The sequence below is a fragment of the Ahaetulla prasina genome, chromosome 1, assembly GCF_028640845.1.
Source record: "Ahaetulla prasina isolate Xishuangbanna chromosome 1, ASM2864084v1, whole genome shotgun sequence".
Taxonomy (NCBI): Eukaryota; Metazoa; Chordata; class Lepidosauria; order Squamata; family Colubridae; genus Ahaetulla; species Ahaetulla prasina.
The window spans coordinates 46,782,649-46,804,239 of record NC_080539.1 but is presented as its reverse complement, the minus strand read 5'-3'; the positions used below and the strand labels follow the sequence as shown (position 1 = coordinate 46,804,239).

The 21,591-nt window shown below is 40.0% G+C and overlaps 1 protein-coding gene across 1 annotated transcript; it reads right to left on the bottom strand.

Moving 5' to 3' along the window:
* Positions 1-1,180: 1,180 nt before the first annotated feature.
* LOC131190935 (uncharacterized) lies at positions 1,181-21,037 on the bottom strand (the record flags this gene model as incomplete). The annotated part of the gene is made up of 3 exons (XM_058168530.1): positions 20,545-21,037; positions 1,997-2,601; positions 1,181-1,642 (listed from the first exon to the last, which is right to left on the bottom strand). Coding segments are annotated over exons 1-3 (1,560 nt in total), but the record flags the coding sequence as incomplete, so codon positions are not given.
* Between the last annotated feature and the right edge of the window lie 554 nt (positions 21,038-21,591).

Sequence of the window (21,591 nt, the reverse complement as noted above, 5' to 3'; positions counted from 1 at the left end):
ATTGACTCATTTTGTAATTGAAAAGGACAGCAGGCAACCTGTATACATATTGGGCAAGATAATTATATTTCTACAAGACCTTAGTAACTAGGGTACCAAGTAATGGCCATAATGGTAGTCCAGGAAAATGTAGGGAAGGGAGCAATGAGAGTAGAGCAAGATCAGCCTAGGGAAATGAGGAAGAGGGGCTGAAATTTTTGCTACTGCTGTGATGTTTCTCCCTCTAATTTCCCTCCTTTTTTTCCTGTGTAAGAAGCAGCCATTCAAGTTATGGTATTTTTTAGTGTATAAGATGCACTCCATTTTCAGCCCACTCCAGGGAGCGGGAATAAGCAGCGGCAGCAATCCCTGCAGCCTGGAACAGCTGATAGGCAGTATTCCAGGAGGCTGAGCCAACTGCCAATCAGCTGCTCATACAAAATCAGGCTGTGCTGAAACTGACCAGGCTGTTTGCTGTTTGCTGCAAGGAAGCAAATTACTGGGAGGTAGATTTTTTTTTCTTGTTTTTCTCCCCAAAAGCTAGATGCGTCTTATAGTCTGGAGCCCCTTGTAGTCCAAAAAATACAGTAGATGCCATCTTTACAATAGTAGGATTCATTCCTCAAAAGTCCACCCGTTGTTTTTTTGTAAATCGCCACATTTCCATTTTCATGATGATTTGGTTCAGAAAAAGAAGAAAAAGAACAGCTTACTTCTTGGTGTTAATAGATTTTTTCCTGGTCTGTGATTGAGTCAAGCCCATGATTGTGGAAGTACTCATTTGAAAAAATATATACACTAATTGATTATATGGAAGATCTAATGTAAGTGCTCACCCTCAACACAACCTACAGATATTTTTATTATCTGCAATCAGCTGAACTGAATAGGTATAATTAAAGATCCTCTCCCCTGCTCAACATTACATCTGGGTTTCACAACTACTGTAGTTTGTTAAATAAATTGTGAGGTTATTATTATTATTATTTATTAGATTTCTATACCGCCCTTCTCCCGAAGGACTCAGGGCGGTTTATAGCCAAAATAAGAATAAAACAATATACAATTAAAAGCAAAATTAAAAAACTTATTATACAATTGGCCGAAAATTTAAAAAACATTTAAAATCTAAAAAACCCATTAAAATTCATCCAGAAATTTAAAATTTAAAATCTAACAAAACTTAAGCCAGCCCCGCACGAGTAAATAAATACGTTTTCAACTCGCGGCGAAAGGTCCGAAGATCAGGTATTTGGCGCAAGCCAGGGGGAAGTTCGTTCCAGAGGGTAGGAGCCCCCACAGAGAAGGATCTTCCCCTGGGGGCCGCCAGCCGGCATTGCTTGGTGGACGGCACCCTGAGAAGTCCCTCTCTGTGTGAGCGTACGGGTCGGTGGGAGGCATAGGGTAACAATAGGCGGTCCCGTAAGTACCCAGGCCCCAAGCCATGGAGCGCTTTAAAGGTAGTAACCAAAACCTTAAAGTGCACCCGAAAGACCACAGGCAGCCAGTGCAGCCTGCACAGGAGTGGTGTTACATGGGAGCCGCGTGCGGTTCCCTCTATCACCCGCGCAGCTGCATTCTGGACTAACTGAAGCCTCCGAGTGCACTTCAAGGGGAGCCCCATGTAGAGAGCATTGCAATAATCCAAGCGAGAGGTAACAAGAGCATGAGTGACTGTGCATAAGGCATCCCGATCAAGGAAGGGGCACAACTGGCGAACCAGGCGAACCTGGTGAAAAGCTTTCCTGGAGACGGCCGTCAAATGATCTTCAAACGACAGCCGTCCATCCAGGAGAACACCCAAGTTGCGCACCCTTTCCCTTGGGGCCAATGACTCGCCCCCAACAGTCAGCTGCGGCTGCAGCTGACTGTATCGGGGTGCCAGCATCCACAGCCACTCCGTCTTGGAGGGATTGAGCTTGAGCCTGTTTTTCCCCATCCAGACCCGTATGGCTTCCAAACACCGGGACAGCAATTCAACAGCTTCTTTGGGGTGGCCCGGGGTGGAAAAGTACAGCTGAGTGTCATCAGCGTACAGTTGGTATCTCACCCCAAATCCACTGATGATCTCACCCAGCGGCTTCATGTAGATGTTGAACAGGAGGGGCGAGAGAATCGACCCCTGCGGCACCCCACAAGTAAAGCGCCTCGTGGTCGACCTCTGCCCCCCTGTCAACACTGTCTGTGACCGGTCGGAGAGATAGGAGGAGAACCACCGGTAAACGGTGCCACCCACTCCCAACCCCTCTAACCGGTGCAGCAGGATACCATGATCGATGGTATCAAAAGCCGCTGAGAGATCTAATAGGACCAGGGCAGAGGAATAACCCCTGTCTCTGGCCCTCCAGAGATCATCCACCAACGCGACCAAAGCTGTCTCCGTACTATATCTGGGTCGGAAGCCGGACTGGAACAGGTCTAGATAGACAGCTTCATCCAGGTATTGAGGTAGCTGCCGCGCCACAACACTCTCTACAACCTTCGCAACAAAGCGAAGGTTGGAGACCAGACGATAATTACCCAAAATAGCTGGGTCCAGGGAAGGCTTCTTGAGAAGGGGTCTCACCACCGCCTCTTTCAAGGCGGCAGGGAAAACCCCCTCCAACAAAGAAGCATTAATTCCTTAGTGCTTCCGGAGATGGACAACAACTCCCTGAAGTAAAATCTGTATTTGTTCTTTGCACCCATAAAATCGCTTTATATTCGTCCCTCATGTTTGTTTTCCTGGAACTTTTCATCTTTGAAGCTATCTTCTTGTACATTCAGAAACAAGATTCACACAGAGACTAGGAATGAAAACATTCCACAGCAGCCTCCATTGACTCAGGTCATTTTGTACTCTTCCTTTTAAAATTCATTGAAGGACAGAGAGCTTAGTGAATAACACTTGATAACAGATGTTCTGCAATTATGTGGATACAGAAAAACAAACATAGTGGAGAAATGTGTTTAGTCCCCACTTTAACTAGAACTGGTTTAGTTGCTCATTTTCAACATATACATAATTAGAACATAGTATACTTCAGTATTATTATTTACATTCCTTTACCAAATGCTCAATTATTGCAACATACTATCAGCTCAGGTGAATATTAAAACCAGAATAAATAAAAAATGACAATGCTGCACACTGAAAACAATGACATATAAGACTGAAGAGCACACATAAAATATGTATTTGAAACATGTCTACAGTTGGAGAAATACGCATAGAATATATTTTGGATGGAAATTACTGTTTCTGTGGTGGCTCTCTTTTCTGTTGGCTTGGAGCATTGTGTGGTGTTGTAGGAATTAGGAAAGACAATGCTGGAAGTATTTTTCTCCATGTAAGTATTTAAAATTGCTGGGCAAGGGGGGTGGTAAGCTGCAGTCAGAAAAAGCATGGCCTGGCATCAACTTTGGTTGTCCGAGTCCCATTGAAAAGAATGAAGTTTGCAACTCTACGATCCCTTTCAGTGGAGCCTGACATAACAGAAATTGCTGCCAGACCTCATTTAATGTGACATTCAGCAATAAAATAGCAAGTGTTTATGTGATTGAGGTTTCTTTTTTTCCTTCCTTCTTCAAAATATCAACATTACCTCAAGAATAAGGGGCGTGCATAAGCGCACAAAATGTGCCTACCGTTCCTGTCCTATTGTTTTTCTTTTCTTCTTCCTATATACATATATGCTTATACCTCATATTTATATTTACCCATATATGTATTTATATATTATATAATCTTTTTGTATGATACCTACATATATTGTTATGACAAAATAAATAAATAAATAAATATAAGAAATTGTCCATGAGTACAGGGATAGGACAAACCCAAACTTACAAACAGAAAATGAAAAAAAAAATATCCTTGAAGTTGCAAAGCTCAGAAATTGACAGAAACAAATTCAGAGTGGCTCATCAAAATTTATGAGCTTCAGCCACAATTTCTCACTACAGTGGAGAGATTGAGGCTATCTGGACAAAGCAGCAGAGGGAGCAGGAATGAAGACAGAAATTATTATTATTATTTATTAAATTTGTTTGCTGCCCACCTCACCACAGGGCGACATTGAAATGCTGGTGGAAAAAGGAGAGGGCTCAAAAAACATTTTCCTCTCCAAGAAAATTCCCTTCCAAGGCAGACCTAAGACAAGGGTCTTCTTGAGGCAAAGATCTGGCTGGCAGTTGAATCTTTCAACACCAAATCTTTGATCATACTTGAGGGAAACAAATTAGCTCGAAGTCTTCATGGCATTGCTTGTAATTCTGTTTTCCAACAGAAGAACAACTGTGGGGTTCATGAGAATCATCAGGAAGGGCTGCTGCTGTCACCATCCCTCCAGCAACTGTCACTTAGGGCAGCCACTTTGCTCATGATTCAGCTGACCCGACTCCCTTTGCTACCACTGCCAAGAGCAGTGCCAGGAGCCGAACATCAGCTGGATTTTGTCTGACATCACCAACAGCAGCTGGTGTTCTGGGCAAATTATTTTAAGGAGAAGCACATCTGTTCAGGGATGATCTCAAGCCAGCAAAATATCAGTATTTAGAAAGTGTCATTACACCAGGATTAAGAGGATCATATTAATAATATTAACAGGAAATACAACAATGCTGGATACTAAGCTCCAACCTCCTGCCTTGATCCCTAATGCTAATGCCAGAATTCCAGATTGCTGATAATCTAAAAACTACAGGGAACTGCCCACTTTAAAAGACACCATATGTTTTCATTGAGTGACTCTCTTTCAGCTACCTCGGCATCAAGCAGTGGCAAAAAGAAAACGAAAAAAAATCAGTGACAGGGAAAAGAATGGCATTCTGGGCTAAAGTTGAAAAAAGAGCAAGCCAGTCATAAATGCAGTGAAGTATGACCTTAAGTATACCAGCGGGATTTAAAGATCAGGTGCAAAATCAGTCCACTATACTGGATTCTAACAACAGGATACCAGAAGAGGCATGAGAAGATATCAAATTGTATTAAAAGCCCTTGCAAAACAGTAAAAAAGCCCTTGTGAAAAAGTAAAAACAGCCAAAATGAATAACAGAAAACTAAAAATTGCTTGGAAGCATACAAAACCAAATATTAGAGGGCAAAAGAGATCTGGGCCAAAATTTCCAAGACAACACAACGCAACAAGATATACTACCGCAGAAATGCATGTCCAAAAGTAAAATGAGAAAATATTAAAGAACAAAACAAGTATTCGAAAAAGTATGAGAGTTAAAGAGAAAATTCCTGCCTCAGCTTGAAATGCTAAAACAGACTCAAGAATTCATGCTGAATGAAGCCGAGAAGATCAAGAAAAGATGGAAAGAACACACCAGATCATTATACTATAAAGATCAAATGGATCAACAGCCTTTTCAACCTATACTTTATGATCAAGGACCATTGTTGATACAAAAAAAAAGGTCAAAGAGCATAGAAAGCTTTATCAAAGAATAAAACACTTGGCACTGATAGAATTCCCTTTGAACTAGTAAAGCAATCAGATACAGTTGTTATAATTCTTAAAAAGTTTTTCCAGGAGATTTGGAAGATAACATCATACCTACCTAATGGAAAAGTTTCAGCATTCATACCATTACTGGGTGATCAAAGTGAGTAGAGAAACTATCTCTCAGGTAGGGCAAGTCAGGAAAAAAAATTCAGAAAAACCACTGGAACTACAGGTAGTCCTTGACTTATAATCACTCATTTAGCAACTGTTCAATGACTCAGAACCAATCCTCATGCTTACAGCCATAACATCATTCCAATACTCATGTGATAAAAATTCAGGGACTTGGCATCGACCTATATTTATGATAGTTGCAGGATACCAAGTGATCCTGATTTGTGACCTTCACAGCTGGCTTCCAACAAGCAAAGTCAATGGGAGAAGTCAGGTTTGTTTAACAATTGTATGATTCATGTTTAATAACTATAAGTGAGTTGCTTAATCATGGCAAAAGGATTGAAAAATTCATCATGACTCAATTATCAACCGCCTTGCTTAGCAACAAAAATTCTGGTCCCAGTTGTGGTCATAAGTTGCAAGTCAAGAACTACCTGTATTGCTACAGAATATAATAACAGACTCTTCAAAGTGTGGCAGAGATTGTCCCCATGTAATACCAAAGAGGATCAAGGTAGGAGAACCTCGAATTTCTTTCTTTGTCCCTCCTTTCTTCCTTCCTTGCTTTCTTCCTGGATTGTGTTTACCTAACAACTATTTAATACTTTCTTCAGTACCAGCTCTGTACACACACAACACACACACACACATCATAATTGCTCTAATCCCACATGATCCCAAATTCTACTAAAGATAATTCAGTGGACACTAATGCCATGCCTGAAGTAAGAACTGCTCAAAGTGCAAGCAGGAAGCAAAAAGGACAAGGAACAAGAGACATCACTGCAGAACTGATAGGATAAGGCTCCATATTTTCTCCACAGTTATGTAATTTATATATGGAACAAATAATCAAAGGAAGAGGACTATATCAAGAAAACTGAAATGTAAAATGGATGGAATGCATGAACAATCTTTACTGTGCTAATGATACAATGTTACTTACTGAAAGTGAAAATGGTCTCCGTTATCAAGATCAATGAACACAGTATCTAGATGGACATTCACCTTAATGTGAGGAAAACAAAGATTCTAACAATTGATAACATTATTGTTAATTCTTGATTTACGATTAGTTGTTTTATGACTGTTCAAAGTTATGACAGAATAGATACTTCAAGGCCCATAAAGCACCTGCAGAAGTTGTCATGTGATCGCATGTCAGGTGGGTCAGGTTTGCAACTGGGTGGGGAGTTGTGTGATCACATGATCATAATTCAGAATATTTTCTACTGGTTTCTCGCATTGTTGCTGGAATGCTCATTCAAATCAATGGATTCACCTAACAACCGTGGCATTCATTTAACAAACATTGCAAAAAAGCCTGGAAAATTCCAGTAATATGGATGTCTCAACTTTTGACTGTCATGACTTACAAACAGATTTCTGGTCCCAATTAGGTTTTAAGTTGAGGACCACCTGTAATAATTTCATATTTGACTGAAAAAAAATAGAAATAGTTGATAACTTCAACTTTCTTGGATCAATAATCAATAGTGACACTACAAGGAACCAAGAAATCAAATGATACATCACATTTTTAAAAATGGTTCTGAAGGATTTAGACAAGATCTTTAAGTGGAGAGATATTTTTTGTATGAAAACATATTATTTGTCCAGACTAGAATATTTTTGACAACCTCCCCTGGATGTGAATAGAATAGAATAGAATTTTTTATTGGCCAAGTGTGATTGGACATACAAGGAATTTATCTTGGTGCATATGCTCTCAGTGTACATAAAAGAAAAGATACCTTCATCAAGGTACAACATTTACAACACAAATGATAGTCATAAGGTACAAAATTAACACTTAATGATAATCATAGGGTACAATTAAGCAATCAGGAACAATCAATATCAATATAAATCATAAGGATTACCAGCAACAAAGTTACAGTCACAGTCATAAATGCAAAGAGATTGGTGATGGGAACGATGAGAAGATTAATAGTAGTGCAGATTTAGTAAATAGTTTGACAGTGCTGAAGGAATTATTTGTTTAGCAGTGTGATGGCCTTCGGGGAAAAAATGTTCTTGTGTCTAGTTGTTCTGGTGTGCAGTGCTCTATAGCGTCGTTTTGAGGGTAGAAGTTGAAACAGCTTATGTACAGGATGTGAGGGGTCTGTAAATATTTTCACGGCCCTCTTCTTGATTTGTGCAGTACACAGGTCCTCAATGGAAGGCAGGTTGGTAGCAATTATTTTTTCTGCAATTCTAATTATCCTCTGAAGTCTGTGTCTTTCTTGTTGGGTTGCAGAACCAAACCAGACAGTTATAGTGGTGCAAATGACAGACTCAATAATTCCTCTGTAGAACTGGATCAGCAGCTCCTTGGGCAGTTTGAGCTTTCTGAGTTGGCACAGAAGAACATTCTTTGTTGTCCTTTTTTGATGATGTTTTTGATGTTAGCTGACCATTTTAGATCTTGCGATATGGTACAACCTAGAAATTTGAAGGTTTCTACTGTTGATACTGTGTTATCTAGTATTGTGAGAGATGGAAGTATGGAAGGATTTCTCCTAAAGTCTACCACCATTTCTATGGTTTTGAGTGTGTTCAGTTCCAGATTGTTTTGGTCGCACCACAAGGCTAGTCGTTCGACCTCTTGTCTATATGGGGATTTGTCATTGTCTCGAATGAGACCAATCACTGTTGTGTCATCTGCAAACTTCAGTAGTTTAACAGATGGATCGTTGGAGATGCAGTCATTGGTATACAGAGAGAAGAGAAGTGGGGAGAGCACAACACAGCCTTGGGGGGGGGGGCTCCTGTGCTAATTGTACAGGTGAAAGTTGGATAGTGAAGAAATGAGACAGGAGGATTCTTTTGGATTATAGTGCCGGCAAAGGATTCTTTGGGTAAGGCTGTAGGCCAAGGGTATCAAACTCGATTTCATTGAGGGCCGCATCAGGGTTATGTTTGACCTCAGGGTCATGCGGAGTGAGCATGGCTGGGGTGGGGTGGGGGTGGCTGGGGTGGGGTGGGATGGGCATGGGCAGCTTGACATCACTTGTGTCAGGGGTGCCTGTGGTGGCTCAAGTGCTCTGCCAGAGAAAATGGGCTCCCAATCTCTGTTTTTGGCTCCTGTAACCGTCTGCCAGCAAAAATGGATCTCTGTTTTTACTGGCAGAGGCACTGCGGGCTGTCCTTTGCTGTTTCCAGGGTAACCCTGTGGGCCAGATCTAAGCACCCCATGGGCTGGATCTGGCCCACAGGCCTTGAGTTTGACACCCTTGCTTTAGGCTGTTTAACAAATAAATCGACCATTATTGGGAGAAATCAAGCCTAAACACATTATGCAAAGAGAAAGATCATTAGAGAAAGATATCATGATTGGCAAGATTGAGAAAAATTCAAAAGAGGAAAAGCAGAAATGCAATAAAGTGAACAGCCATGGGTGTCATTCTATCAACAATTAGCTACCTGGATGAAGAGCGAACACAACAGCAATATCAAAATTCATACAATTCTTTACTAGAAAAATAGAAAAATTGTGATATTAAGAAACTGGAAAAAATAAACTCAACAAATGTTTGCACCAAGGAAGGAAGAGTTTAAGAACTTAAACTCTTAATAGTGTGGTTTAAATTCTGTGTATCTGACAAAAAGCACAAGGATGGATGCACCACATCCATCACGGCTCTGTCACAAGTCATCTCCAAGTACAACTAAATCTAAATGAAATCAAGGAGAGAAAGAGATTTCCTTGAAGCCTGGTTTTCCACCAATAAGTCAATAAGCAGACACATTGACATCTACCAATCACTGAGAACAAAAGAACTACATCAACCACTATCCCAAAGGTAGCATTTAAAATAAACAAACAGACACCCCACTATGCAGCAACAAAATTATAACCTGTCGGCTCACAAGAAATCGGACCATGTCTCAGTAACAACAGCCAGACACTCAAACTATCAAACAGCCATGACTCAGAAGCACCTAGATAACAACTCTAATCCTAATGTGCATCACACAGCCCAGCAACAACAGCCGGCCTATCAAACATTCCGAAATCAGACCATGACTCAGAAATAACATGACTCAGCTGAACAAACAATATTCAGACTAATTTGCATCCTATGAAATGGTATTTAAAGACCTGCGTTCTGACAGATGAGCGCAATTCAAAACACACTGATGATGTCTCCTCGAATGGGGATGAAACTTTTGCAACCAAATTGCCAACCGGAGCTTCAACCAATAGCCTAACTGAGCTTCAACCGGAGCTTCAACCAATACCAACCTGAGCCACTAATATTCAAACACATTTCAACAACTAAATCTCTCTCTATACTGAATGCCAGCCTGAAAACTGATTGCAATGAGTTTAGATCAGGGGTGGCCAACCTTGGCCACTTTAAGACTTGTGGACTTCAACTCCCAGAGTTCCTCAGCCAGCTTTGCTTTACTGGCTGAGGAATTCTGGGAGTTGAAGTCCACAAGTCTTAAAGTGGTCAAGGTTGGACACCCCTGATCTAGATAATCTACTTCCTCTGGGGGGAAGGGGGGCTCATCAATTCTATTTGGAAGCATCAACTCTATTTGGCATTAGTTCTCCAGGCAAGAAGGTATTTCCTATTTCTGATACAAATTCTCGTAGGTCACAAATTGTCAACAGAGTGCATGTGGGGACCAGGAAATTTATGACCACGCTAAAATAGCAATAGCAATACCACTTAGACTTCTTTACTGCTTCACAATGCTTTTACTGCCCTCTCTAAGCGGTTTACAGAGTCAGCATATTGTCTCCAATAATCTGGGTCCAACCTCAGAAGGATGGAAAGCTGAGTCAACTTTGAGCCATTCAAAATCAAACTCCTGGAGTGAGCAGTAAGTTAGCCTGCAGTACTGCATTCTAACCCACTATGCCACCATGGCTTGGTGTATGATACCTATGGCCCTGAAAATTAAAATAAAGGTAAAGCAATTTTAAATTAAATCCAAAATTCCACATGAACCTTTATATTGCATATGATAAATGTAAATGTACCAAAGTTTCCTGAGAGATCTAATGAGATGTGTTCTTGAGATCTGAAAAGCTGCCTCGAGCTGTTATGGATGGTGAAGCCAGTGAATTGAATCTATGAACATCTTGTGCCTATAGAGTTATCTTTAAGTTAAATTGCTTTGAGTTGCATTGGCCAAAGATCTTTCTCTGCACATGGATGTGATCTTGGAAACTAATCTTTTGTTTTAATGGTTCATGGGCAGCTCCAGGCACTTTAAATCAGTGTGCATGTAAATGAATTTATTCTCATCCTAAGTCAATGCAGCTTCTAAACAGATGTTTCCACCAAAAGCAGTGGGATTCTTTGCAGGTCTATAAGCACTTTGAGCAGTCTTACAAAGATTTATTTAACAAGTGCTTAAAATTATTGGAAATGTTTGTTAAATGAACCTCCAGAGGACTCATTACTATTAGAATTCACAGATCATATTCAAGCCAGTTTCTCCCCAGGTCTGGCGATCTTGACCAGAATACATAGAAAATGAAATTAAGAACAAATTTATTGAAAAATAGGATCAGGTTGCAATGAAAACTAAAGGTTGAGCTTTAATCTACCATTTCATCTTTCCAGCATGTTATCAAAGTGCTGTGTGACACAGAGCTGGATTTTTGGCAAGATTAATCCATGAGCTGGTTTTATTTTTATGGCAGTGGACAGAATATTCTTTCTAGTATTCTAACAGTGGGAGAATCTGTATGCATCTGTGAATAAATGAGAATGCTATTTACATTTGGGAGGAAATTAAAATAATGAGAATATTTACATTTGGGAAGAACTTTGGGAATTCTATTTGTATTGGGGAGGAAATTAAGATAGCGAGAATGCTGTTTTGCAGTCATGCATACACAACTAAACCAACTACTTTTTAGCTAATATTTTTAAATTTAATAGTGAATAGTTAGAACCTGCTTGCTTTACAGTTTTTGATGTTTGGTGGCTGCTATTTACAATGCATCTTCCTACCTTGAATATATTATTATCTTTATTATTTGCACAAGCATATATTCCCCAATAGAAGAGAATATGTGTATTTCAGAATTTAAACTCTGGAATTCTTGCCATGCACTTTTGATGTTACTTTATTGGGCAATGAAACATTTGCAAACAAACATTGATACTCAGACAGCACCAACAACTAACCGAAAAGTATACACTTCTTTCTTCCTTCTTTTATTCTGACAACCATAAGAGAGAGAACAGCTGGCCTAAGGGTATTCAGCATCTCGGGCCAAGTTTGTGGAACAAAAATGCCATCAAAGAAATGAGTCTATTTTGTTCTGCTGCTCCCCATGTAAGCTTATAAGGTTTGAAGGAACTGTTTAGATCAAGAAGTCTAACTTCCTGCTTTATTAATTATGTACCCCACCCAGAGTCACTTCTCATAAGATATAAATGAGATAATTATGTAAATTTGATTGTAAATAAATAAATGAGATAACTATGTAAATTTGATTGTAAATAAATAAAAACCAATACACATTCATCTTAAGAACCCTTCTAAAAAGCTAGAAGGGTTAAGGCTAATCTAAGGTTGAGGGGAGGGGGGAGGAAAATGGGAAACAGTGTCCCAAAAAATGAGCACAGCAACAGAAAAGGTTTCTTGCTTTGCCCGACATTGTTTGACTTGACAGGACCCACAGCAGTAATCCATTTGAAAGGTAACTAAGGTATGACTGGCCATGAGCAGAGTGTAGAGAATAAGGAAGGTGACCTTAACGGAGATACATGAGCTCTGTTACCAAAGCAACACAGGGGAAAATACATATTTTAACTTCACCACAGTCAGATAGCATTTGAGAGTGACCAGCACCTTCAAAATTCACAAGAGAAATATGATGGGGAGTAAATATAGCACGATCAATCTTGCAAGACTGATATTAGTCCCACTGAATAAACTGGATCCCAAAGTCACAGGAAAGCTAGAACTGTTTTTATTGGGATTGATTATAATAGAATTTTACAATAAAAATCTTTTGGTTTTATTGGTCTCTTTGGTTTTTTGATCAATGTTTCATTCTAATATTTTATTTTTATGTTGACTATATTATAAAATGCTGGTATTTTTCTTATGTAAAATGTTGTTGTATATTATTACATTTTTAGTCTATGTTTGCATTTTGCTTGCTGCCTCATGCTGGTAATTAATGATGTGGCTAAACTTCAGAACCAGAGCTCTGTTGTTTTCTTTCACCTTTTTTGAAAATATACATACGTCAGGAACATCATCTCAGCTCAAGTTCTACATAAATGCAGTGTGTGTTTTCTTTAAATTAAATTTCTGTCTTCAATTTCAGAATATTTAGATGGTTAAAATTCAATTAAGCCTATTGTACTTAATGTAACATGATATTCACTAATTATATTTAAGACAACAGGAGCATTCTTGTGTGGGCTATTTATAGTTTCTACCCATGGAATGACAAATTAAATATAAGCAGTAATCTCATGCTGTGTATCAGAGAAAGAAAATCAACAAAAAGCAGAAGCTGCAAGTCAAGCTTTTTTTTTAAGTATAAAGCTGAGAATTTGATTTTAATATCTATATAAAATAAGTAAAGAAGGATCAGAGATGGGCCAGAACAAGAATAAATAGCTTCTGCTTCTCACCTTGACAAAAAGGACTTGATGTAAAGATTTAACTAAGTTTTGATTAAATGTAGTTATTCCTTTATTGGGAAATAACTAAACTGGCTTTTTCCATCAACAGGAAAGTGGGTGGGGCGGGACAGAGAGCCTCCATTCTTTTCATGATACACCAAAGGTTGCAATGTGATAAAGAAATGAAGTCAAAATCTAAATGGCAATAGGGACAATGGTAAGGAGTGCAGCTTCGCAGAGAGGAGAACCTAGGAAAGGATATCTTGCCTAATGAATTTTCTCTCTAAATCATTCCCTTTTTTTATAGTAATAAGTCATCACTGCAATAAATTATCCACAACCCAGAATGTCATTGAATGACTAGAATACGTGTGGTGTCCATAGTAATATGATATCAAATAAATAGAGAGATAGATATTATTATCCAACTATTTGATATAGACTGATTCCATCTCTTGAATTTTCTATAAAGGCAGGTTGGATCCAACCAATATTCCAGGGCACAGTTGATATTTATGGTTGATTGGTTGTATATTGACTACCAGATTAAAAAAATAACTCCTAGAAGTTTATAAATAAGGGATTTATAAAAAAAATAGACCTACTTTCAAATCTAATATATTGTGGCAGATTCTGTGAAACATTTATACCTTCCTGGCTTCTGGGTGGCGCCACCTTTCTCGTTGGGTGCTAATTTATGGCACTCCGCATTGAATATGGTAAAAGCCGGATTTAACAACTGTTCCCGGCTTCATTTCTCTCTCTGGTTGAAAGAGAGAGACAGAGCAAGGGGGAGGATTTGGGTAGATTCCCCTAGGGGCTTTGTTTTTGTAATACAAAGTCCTGAACGGTCGAATCCCCTTATTTACCCCTCCCCCACCTCCAGTATTCTCTGCGCTCCTGAAAAAGCAGGAAAAGAGGAAGGTGTCCACTTCTGCTAGCAATTGATTTCTTTTTGTGGATACGAAAAGCAGGCGGAATGAGTGTGAGGAACAATTATTGGTTTGCAAGTATTTTTGATTTTCTGACTTCCGCCCCCCCTTCAGTTTCGTTTTAGAGAAACTGAAAGCAGAGCGATACATCAAAGGGAACTTTGCTGTTGAATCGAAACTGAATGGAGATTTTATCTTATTGTGTTTGACTGTGGACTGTTGGATTACATTTATACCTTCCTCATTCATGAACAGGGCCACAAAAGTATGCTAGTTTCCTATTCCTTTCTGACATAGATTGCAGAACATAAGAAACACCATGATGGAAGAGACTAGAAACCTATCTGCTTCCAAAGTGGTGGACCAGAAGCTTCTGAGAAGCCAAGGCAGGATAAGAGCCTTTGTGTATCCCAAATTGATATGCTCTTGTCCTCATGTCTGGTCCTTGTCTTTGGACATCTTAGAAACATTCCCTAGAAAAAGCTTGGGATATTTGGTTAAATATTTTAGTGACACTTTTCTGGTGCGGGGGAAAGCTTGTCATTAATTTCCAAGATCATGGAGAAAATCTATGCGGTCACTAAGAACTGACATTGACTTGATGTCAAATAAATCAATCTCTAAGGAGGATAAACTTCTTGAGTGAAATGTGGGGGAAGGGCAGTTCTTACCAGGTCAACAATCTAATTAATCTGGGGGAAAAATAGGCCAAGCAGATGATCAAAGAACTTTTGACATTTCTCTTTAATGTAGAAGAATTAGGGCATGCAAATTAAGAGTTTCCTTGAATCTACAATGGAAATCAAAATGATTCTACTGTGAAAATTTCTTAGATTTTGGAACAGCAACATTGCCAAGCCTAGATTCAGGCCCTAAAGAGAAATATTCTTGGCTGAATTCGGGTTGAATATCATAGCTGTTAATCATCACTAATCTAGTTTTCCCTAGCCTGATGCCCTTCTGCAACCTGCAGAATTTTCAGCAATGTGACTCATGGAATCATATGAATTGTACTTCTAATATATTTGATTGTCATCAAGTCAGGGGAGATTGTTTTATTATACAAGCAAAAGTTGGCTTGAAACTCAACATTAAGAAAACTAAGCATCCGGCCCTCTCAATTCCTGACAAGAATTGAGAATTGAGGCCTTTGAACTATGGTGCTGGAAAAGACTCCTGCAAGTCCCTTGGACTGCAAGGTGATCAAACAGGTCAGTCCTAGAGGAGTTAAACCCTGACTGCTCTTTAGAAGGCCAGCTCCTGAAGATGAAACTCAAATACTTTGGCCACCTAATGAGAAGGAAGGACTCACTGGAGAAGTGCCTAATGCTGGGAAAGATTGAGGTCAAAAGAAGGAGGGGACGACAGAGAACGAGGTGGCTGGATGGAATCACTGAAGCAGTCGGCATGAGCTTAAATGGTCTCCGGGGGATGGTAGAGGACAGGAAAGCCTGGACGAACAGTGTCCATGGGGTCGTGATGGGTTGGACATGACATCGCAACTAACAACAACAATGGAAAAGGGCACAATTGTGGTGGCCATTGTTTTGCACATGTACAGATTGCACATGTCAGGCAATCCAGGGCAGGCAGTCTGTAAAAATCAGCTTAAATTATGGTGAGGAACCCTTGGAACCAGATGTATTGAGATCTATCAATACCTTCACTCTGCCTAGTTTTCTTCTGGAAAATAGAGACAGTGAAGCCAAATGACAAGTAGGAAAAATAAACTTATACTGTAATTCTCAGGGAATTGTTTATTGGAACGTAGATGGCTCTTTTTATTTATTCTGTTTGGCATTTCTACCCCTTATTACTTTACCACTTCAAGCAAAGCTAATCTTCCACTTGTGCCCTCTCTGCCTCTTCCCCTTCTCTTTGAATAGTATGACATCACATCATTATTCCAATATGTTTGTACATTATGGAAGAACATGGTAACCCAGATGGACTCTCATTAGAAATCATTTGCACTTGTTCTCCAAGTGAGCTTCCAATTGCCAGACATTTCAAAGAATTTCTCCACTTGGAAGGAGCTTCCCAAATTTTGCAGTCTACAAATGGAGCCCCAAATGTTTGGGAGCAGCTAGTTATAATCCTTTGCCCTCTAGATAGCAACCCATTAATTTGCATTTGCAACTTGTTTGCATTCTATTACAAAGCACGGTAGCTTCTCATTAGAATATTATACATTACTCTCTGCATTTCAAATGTCAGTCATGAAAAATGTCCATGCTAAAGTGTTTATTTACTTGCAGCATTTGTTTTGCTTCGCTAGGCCAGAAATATTTCAAAATGCAAAAATGTATTGGAGCATATAGTCACATGCAACCTCGAATTATTCAAATATAGCACTTGATGAATAAGATATCAGTCTAAACTGTAGGGAATTTTATATTATACTGGGGGGGGGGAGGGAAGGAGAGGATGTTATAAGCTAAGATACTCATTCTTATTATCTGCTGCCAGCCAGAGTTTCTAGCAAAAGAGTCTGTCCATTTTTTTCAATAATTTTATTAGGTAACATGCATTTATTATATGTGTGCCAAGTTTAAATTAAAAAGCATTCCCTGCGTGCTTCCTCAACCCTCTCCACACATATGGTACTCCATCCTTGTCAAAATCCCACAGTTCAAGACTAGATTGGCTTGTACAAGCTAGGATTCAGAGAATACTTCCCAAAATTATAACTATGATTTATACAACTATGTGCAGACAAAAGAAGGTAATTGAGAAATACAAAAACATATATATGCTCAGGGAAATCCCAATATTTGAATAAATAGGAAACAGCTAAAGAAGATACCCCTCTCAAATAGTCCAATGCCTACCACTTGAAAATGTCTATCTGCATGGGGTTTGGTCAAAATAATGGGAAGAAAGGAATTGGAATAGGTGAAGAAATATCAATTTCACACACTGTAACATTTTCTTACAAGCTTCACTTATACTAAATGTTATTCCCTTTCAATTAAATGTTTTACTAAATAAACCAAACCTGTCCCAATAATCAGTGTTACATATATAGTTATTTAATCTCTAAGAATGACAGGAATTTTTCATTCCTAGACATCACATCTGGAATCCACTATGTTGGGAAGAAGCAATAGGTGATATCAATTAGCTGATATCAAATAGCAGTTTGAAGCAGGATTAGACCTGATTAGCTCTTGGATGATACAAGGACTGTAGATGTTATTTACTTATTGAATTTTAAAAACTGCCCATCTCCCTCAAAGAGGGAAATGGTGCATGGAAAAGCTCTTGGGAGACAGGGCAAAGAAATATAGCCAAGGGAATGGTCAGATTAAAGGCAATTTAGCCTGCAGGAGGAACGTGGGCTGGGCAAGAAGCTCAGAAGAGATTCTCCCTACTTTCCTGGCTGTAAAGGAGATGGGAGGGAGAGAAAATTTTTCAGAAATGCATAATTCTATTAATGTAACCTTACAATAAAATAGAATTAGCACTTTTGGCTGAGTTTTCTGTCTGGTCTATCTTGCAAGGCTTGACAATAGATGAGAGTTGGAAGTTGAAAAAACATTTCAGAAGATGACTATGTTAAATACATTGATACTATTGTGAAGAAAAACAGTCATGGACACACCCACAACATCACTAGGAATTTGATATTTTACTTACGTTAGAGAACACTATTCTAACGCAAGTCAATTAGAAAACAAGTTTATAACCTCCAAATGTGTTTACTGACTGCTTCCATCTATTGGATTAATCATAAGAAATTTCTTGCTTGTTGTTTCTTTTATATGTCGTCCTTAGTAGTTGTTCACCAGTCTCCCTGGCTTGAGATCAGGAGAGGTCATTCAAGGGCTCAATAGTGCAGTTAGTGCAGTTAGATAAGAAACTTTATTTGACAGCAGATTGAAGTCTCTTAAAGCTCTTAATTATCCTCTGTCAACATGAAGGACAAATCCTTTTTTTCACCTTCAGCAGTAGAAATCTGGCACCTCTCCCCGCCACTCCCATGGCTTAATAGATATCTTGCCTTGGGTGGCTTGCTCAGGCTTGTTGCTAGGTGTGTCAGCTGGTTGTTGTCAACACCAACATCCCTGTCTGAAAAACATGGACTTTCAAAATATCTCCTCCCCTGCCCATTTGTTCGATTTTAGAATTAGAAAGTTGAAAAATAGTATAGTTTAGTGCCTTTTTGTTTATTTGTTTCTCTCCTAGGGTGCAAAGAAAAAATATCTGCTGTGAACTCCATGTGGCATTAGGAAAGGCATCAGCTCCATCCAGTCACCCTGACTCTATCCCGAATTAAGAGAATACAGGGTTGTAAAAAGGGAGAGTTAATGTCTGCTCATTATAGAATCACCAATGCAAACTATATGTTAGCTTTTGCTTAACATTTGTGCAGTGAAGGAGAGATCTCCCCCACCTACTTTCCCCCCCCTGAAGTTTAGTTCAAATCTGTTCCCCTGTAATATTGGGGGATTTTGCAAAGAAGCCAACAAGTCTAAAACAGTTGAATTATAGACATGCTTTTAAATGACAATTCAAATCAACTGTGAACATGGAATGTTCTATACCAGTGATGGCTAACCTTTTTGCCATCACGTGCCAAAAGCGGGGGAGAGCAGGGTGGGGTTGCATACATGCGTGCCACACCCATAATTCTATGTGCCCTGCCCCCCACACATGCACACACAAGCCCCCCGCGCTTCCCCCGCTTTTGACATGTGATAGCATGGTGGGCCCAGTCGGCCCGTTTTTCGCTCTCCCCAGGCTCCAGAGCCTCTCTAGGAGCCTAGGGAGAGCAAAAAATGGGCCTTCCCCCCACCCCCAGGCCCTTCAGAGGCAGGAAACAGATTATTTCCCTATTTCCAGGTGTACGCCAGAGCTGAGCTCACATGCCCACTGATATGGATCTGCGTGCCACTTATGGAACACATGCCATAGGTTCACCATCATGGTTCTATACAAATGTAACTGGTGAAACTGGAAAAAAGTGTCAGTATCTGTAATGTGAAAATGTTCTTATCAGGTATAGTGTTAGCCTGTCAGGAACACCTAAGATAAATAACAAATGGAATATGAATGATCATGACAAGGTCATGGGGCACACCAGTACAAGATGTCAGGTTTAGAAAACAAATCTAAAAGTGAATTATTTTTTATATTGGAAAACAATGTTCAACATAACCCACTGGGGACTCATCCTTTTAGAAACAGACTTGGAAGGAAAAATATTCTTTTACATACTCAATAGCTTCTTGTACAGCACAGTCTAAGGTGTTTTAATTCTTATGAAAGACTGAAAGGTCATTGGTGCATATAGACTAAGGAATCTCAACATCCATTTTTGTTCCTGCAAAATTGAAATATGCAGTGCAATCTTCTCCCTGGAATTGCTTCTCTGTGTGCTGTGAGTGCTTGTATCTGAATGTGCATTAAAATAATGCCCCTAATGCTGGAAGCAAAGGGAAGAGAAAATGAGGTATTGTTAATCTTCAGCATAACTCAGATATTATGAATATGTGATTTGCTGGACATTTTCTTAAGTGACTCTCCCTTTTAATTGGTTCTTGAAGGTCACAATGAGGTTACAGATAAGTGCAAAAGGGAAAAAACTCTGTAGATGTTTATAAATTCTCTCCTTCTTCATGACTACAGATTTTAATGATCTTGGGTTCTTCTTTAAGGAGTGTTCAGAAAAAAACACAAAGGAATTCAAGCAAATAAAAATGGTAATTGACTAGAAAAGCCCAGATGAAGTCTCTTCTATTGAAATTATTAATGCTGTCATTGTTCACCATTTAAAAATGGTTGGGTCAGTATAACTCTAAAATTAGGAATTTTCTTTCTATAAATTCATCTGTTAAAATGATATGAGACAAAACAAGATGGAAATCCAAAGAAAAATAAAAAACTGCAATACCTTGGAGCTGTCTAGGTTTCAATTCCCATGGCTCCTGCTTCAGAAGAGATGGCAGTTAAACATGATCTATATACTATGTTGAAGGATTTTCTGATAAGCTTTTCATGAGAAATGTTGTTGTTGTTAGTTGCGAAGTCGTGTCCGACCCATCGCAACCCTGTGGACAATGTTCCTCCAGGCCTTCCTGTCCTCTACCATCCTCTGGAGTCCATTTAAGCTCACGCCAACTGTTGGATTGGGCAATGGAGGAGGCACAGGACCAAGCTAGTGACAACAGCTCTTTTATTTAGTGTGAGACTTCAGCAAGGGGCACCGGTAAAAGGTGCCCCTTTTATCCTTACCTGGCTGAGGCACCAGCTAATTAGATTTGAATGTTTTCCCGCCGGATTTTTCCCCCAATAGGATCATACACAACATTCCTCCCCTCCCAGAAAGCACTTTGCCTGTTTATTCACTTTATTTGCATGCATAATCACGCAAGTAGGCAGGGCGTTCCCTGAGTCTACTTGACCTACGCAGTTCAGTTTTGGCAGGGGAAGCATGCTGGTCAGAGGTACTTTTGGTTCCTCCCAGCTCTTCCATTGGGGCCTTTGTTTGTGGATTATTTGCTGTTGGTTCTTTGTTCTTTTGTGGATTACTGGCTGTTTGGTTGTCGATGGGAACTGCTGCTGGACCCGAACAGTGCTGGACACCGAAGTCTTCAGGTAAGTCCTCTGGTTCCCTCGGGCTTGAGTTAGCTGTTGGAAGGATTGTATTGTAGTTAGGGCCTGGCTTTTGTGGTACTTGGACTGCTCGTTTGCAGAGTTGGTCTAGGTGTTTTCTCTCGATCCTGCCACTTCCCATGTCAACGGTGTAGGATTTGGGTCCAGTCACCCCTATCACCCAGCCGGCCACCCATGTGGGGCCTTTGGCGTAGTTTTTAGCGAAAACTGGTCCCCTATTTGAAATCCCCTTGTGCCTTTCCCTCCCCCCTGGTACTCGTTTGGGGAGTAATTGGCTGGGTGACATGGCAATGGGTATGGGCCGGTCCCCCGCCAACAATCCTAGCAATGGGCGGTGGTCAGTGATGAGTTCAAATTTTCTCCCGAATAAGTATTTGTGAAACTTTTTTACGCCAGCGACTGCAGCCAGGGCTTCTCTGTCCAGTTGGTTGTAGTTCTGTTCAGCACTGGACAGGGTTCGGGAGAAGTAGGCAACTGGCGCCTCGGAGCCATTGGGCAGCCTGTGGCTTAAGACAGTGCTCACTCCGAAGGGGGAGGCGTCACAGACCAGGACTAGGAGGAGGGTGTGGTTGTATTGGATCAAGAGGCTATCTTCTGTCAGTAGTCTCTTGACCCCATCAATCCCAAGAATGCCTGTAGCTCAGTTTTGTCCCGTGGGGTGGGAGCCTCTCGGATTGCCTTGATCTTAGACTTGGTGGGGTGGATGCCTGGCTGGTCAATTCTCGGTAGCCCAAGAATTCGACGGAGGGGACTCCAATCTGGCATTTCCCAAGTTTAAGTTGCAGTCCTGCGTTCCTAAAGATGGTCAGAACATTGCGCAACCTGTCCTTTAGTTGCTGA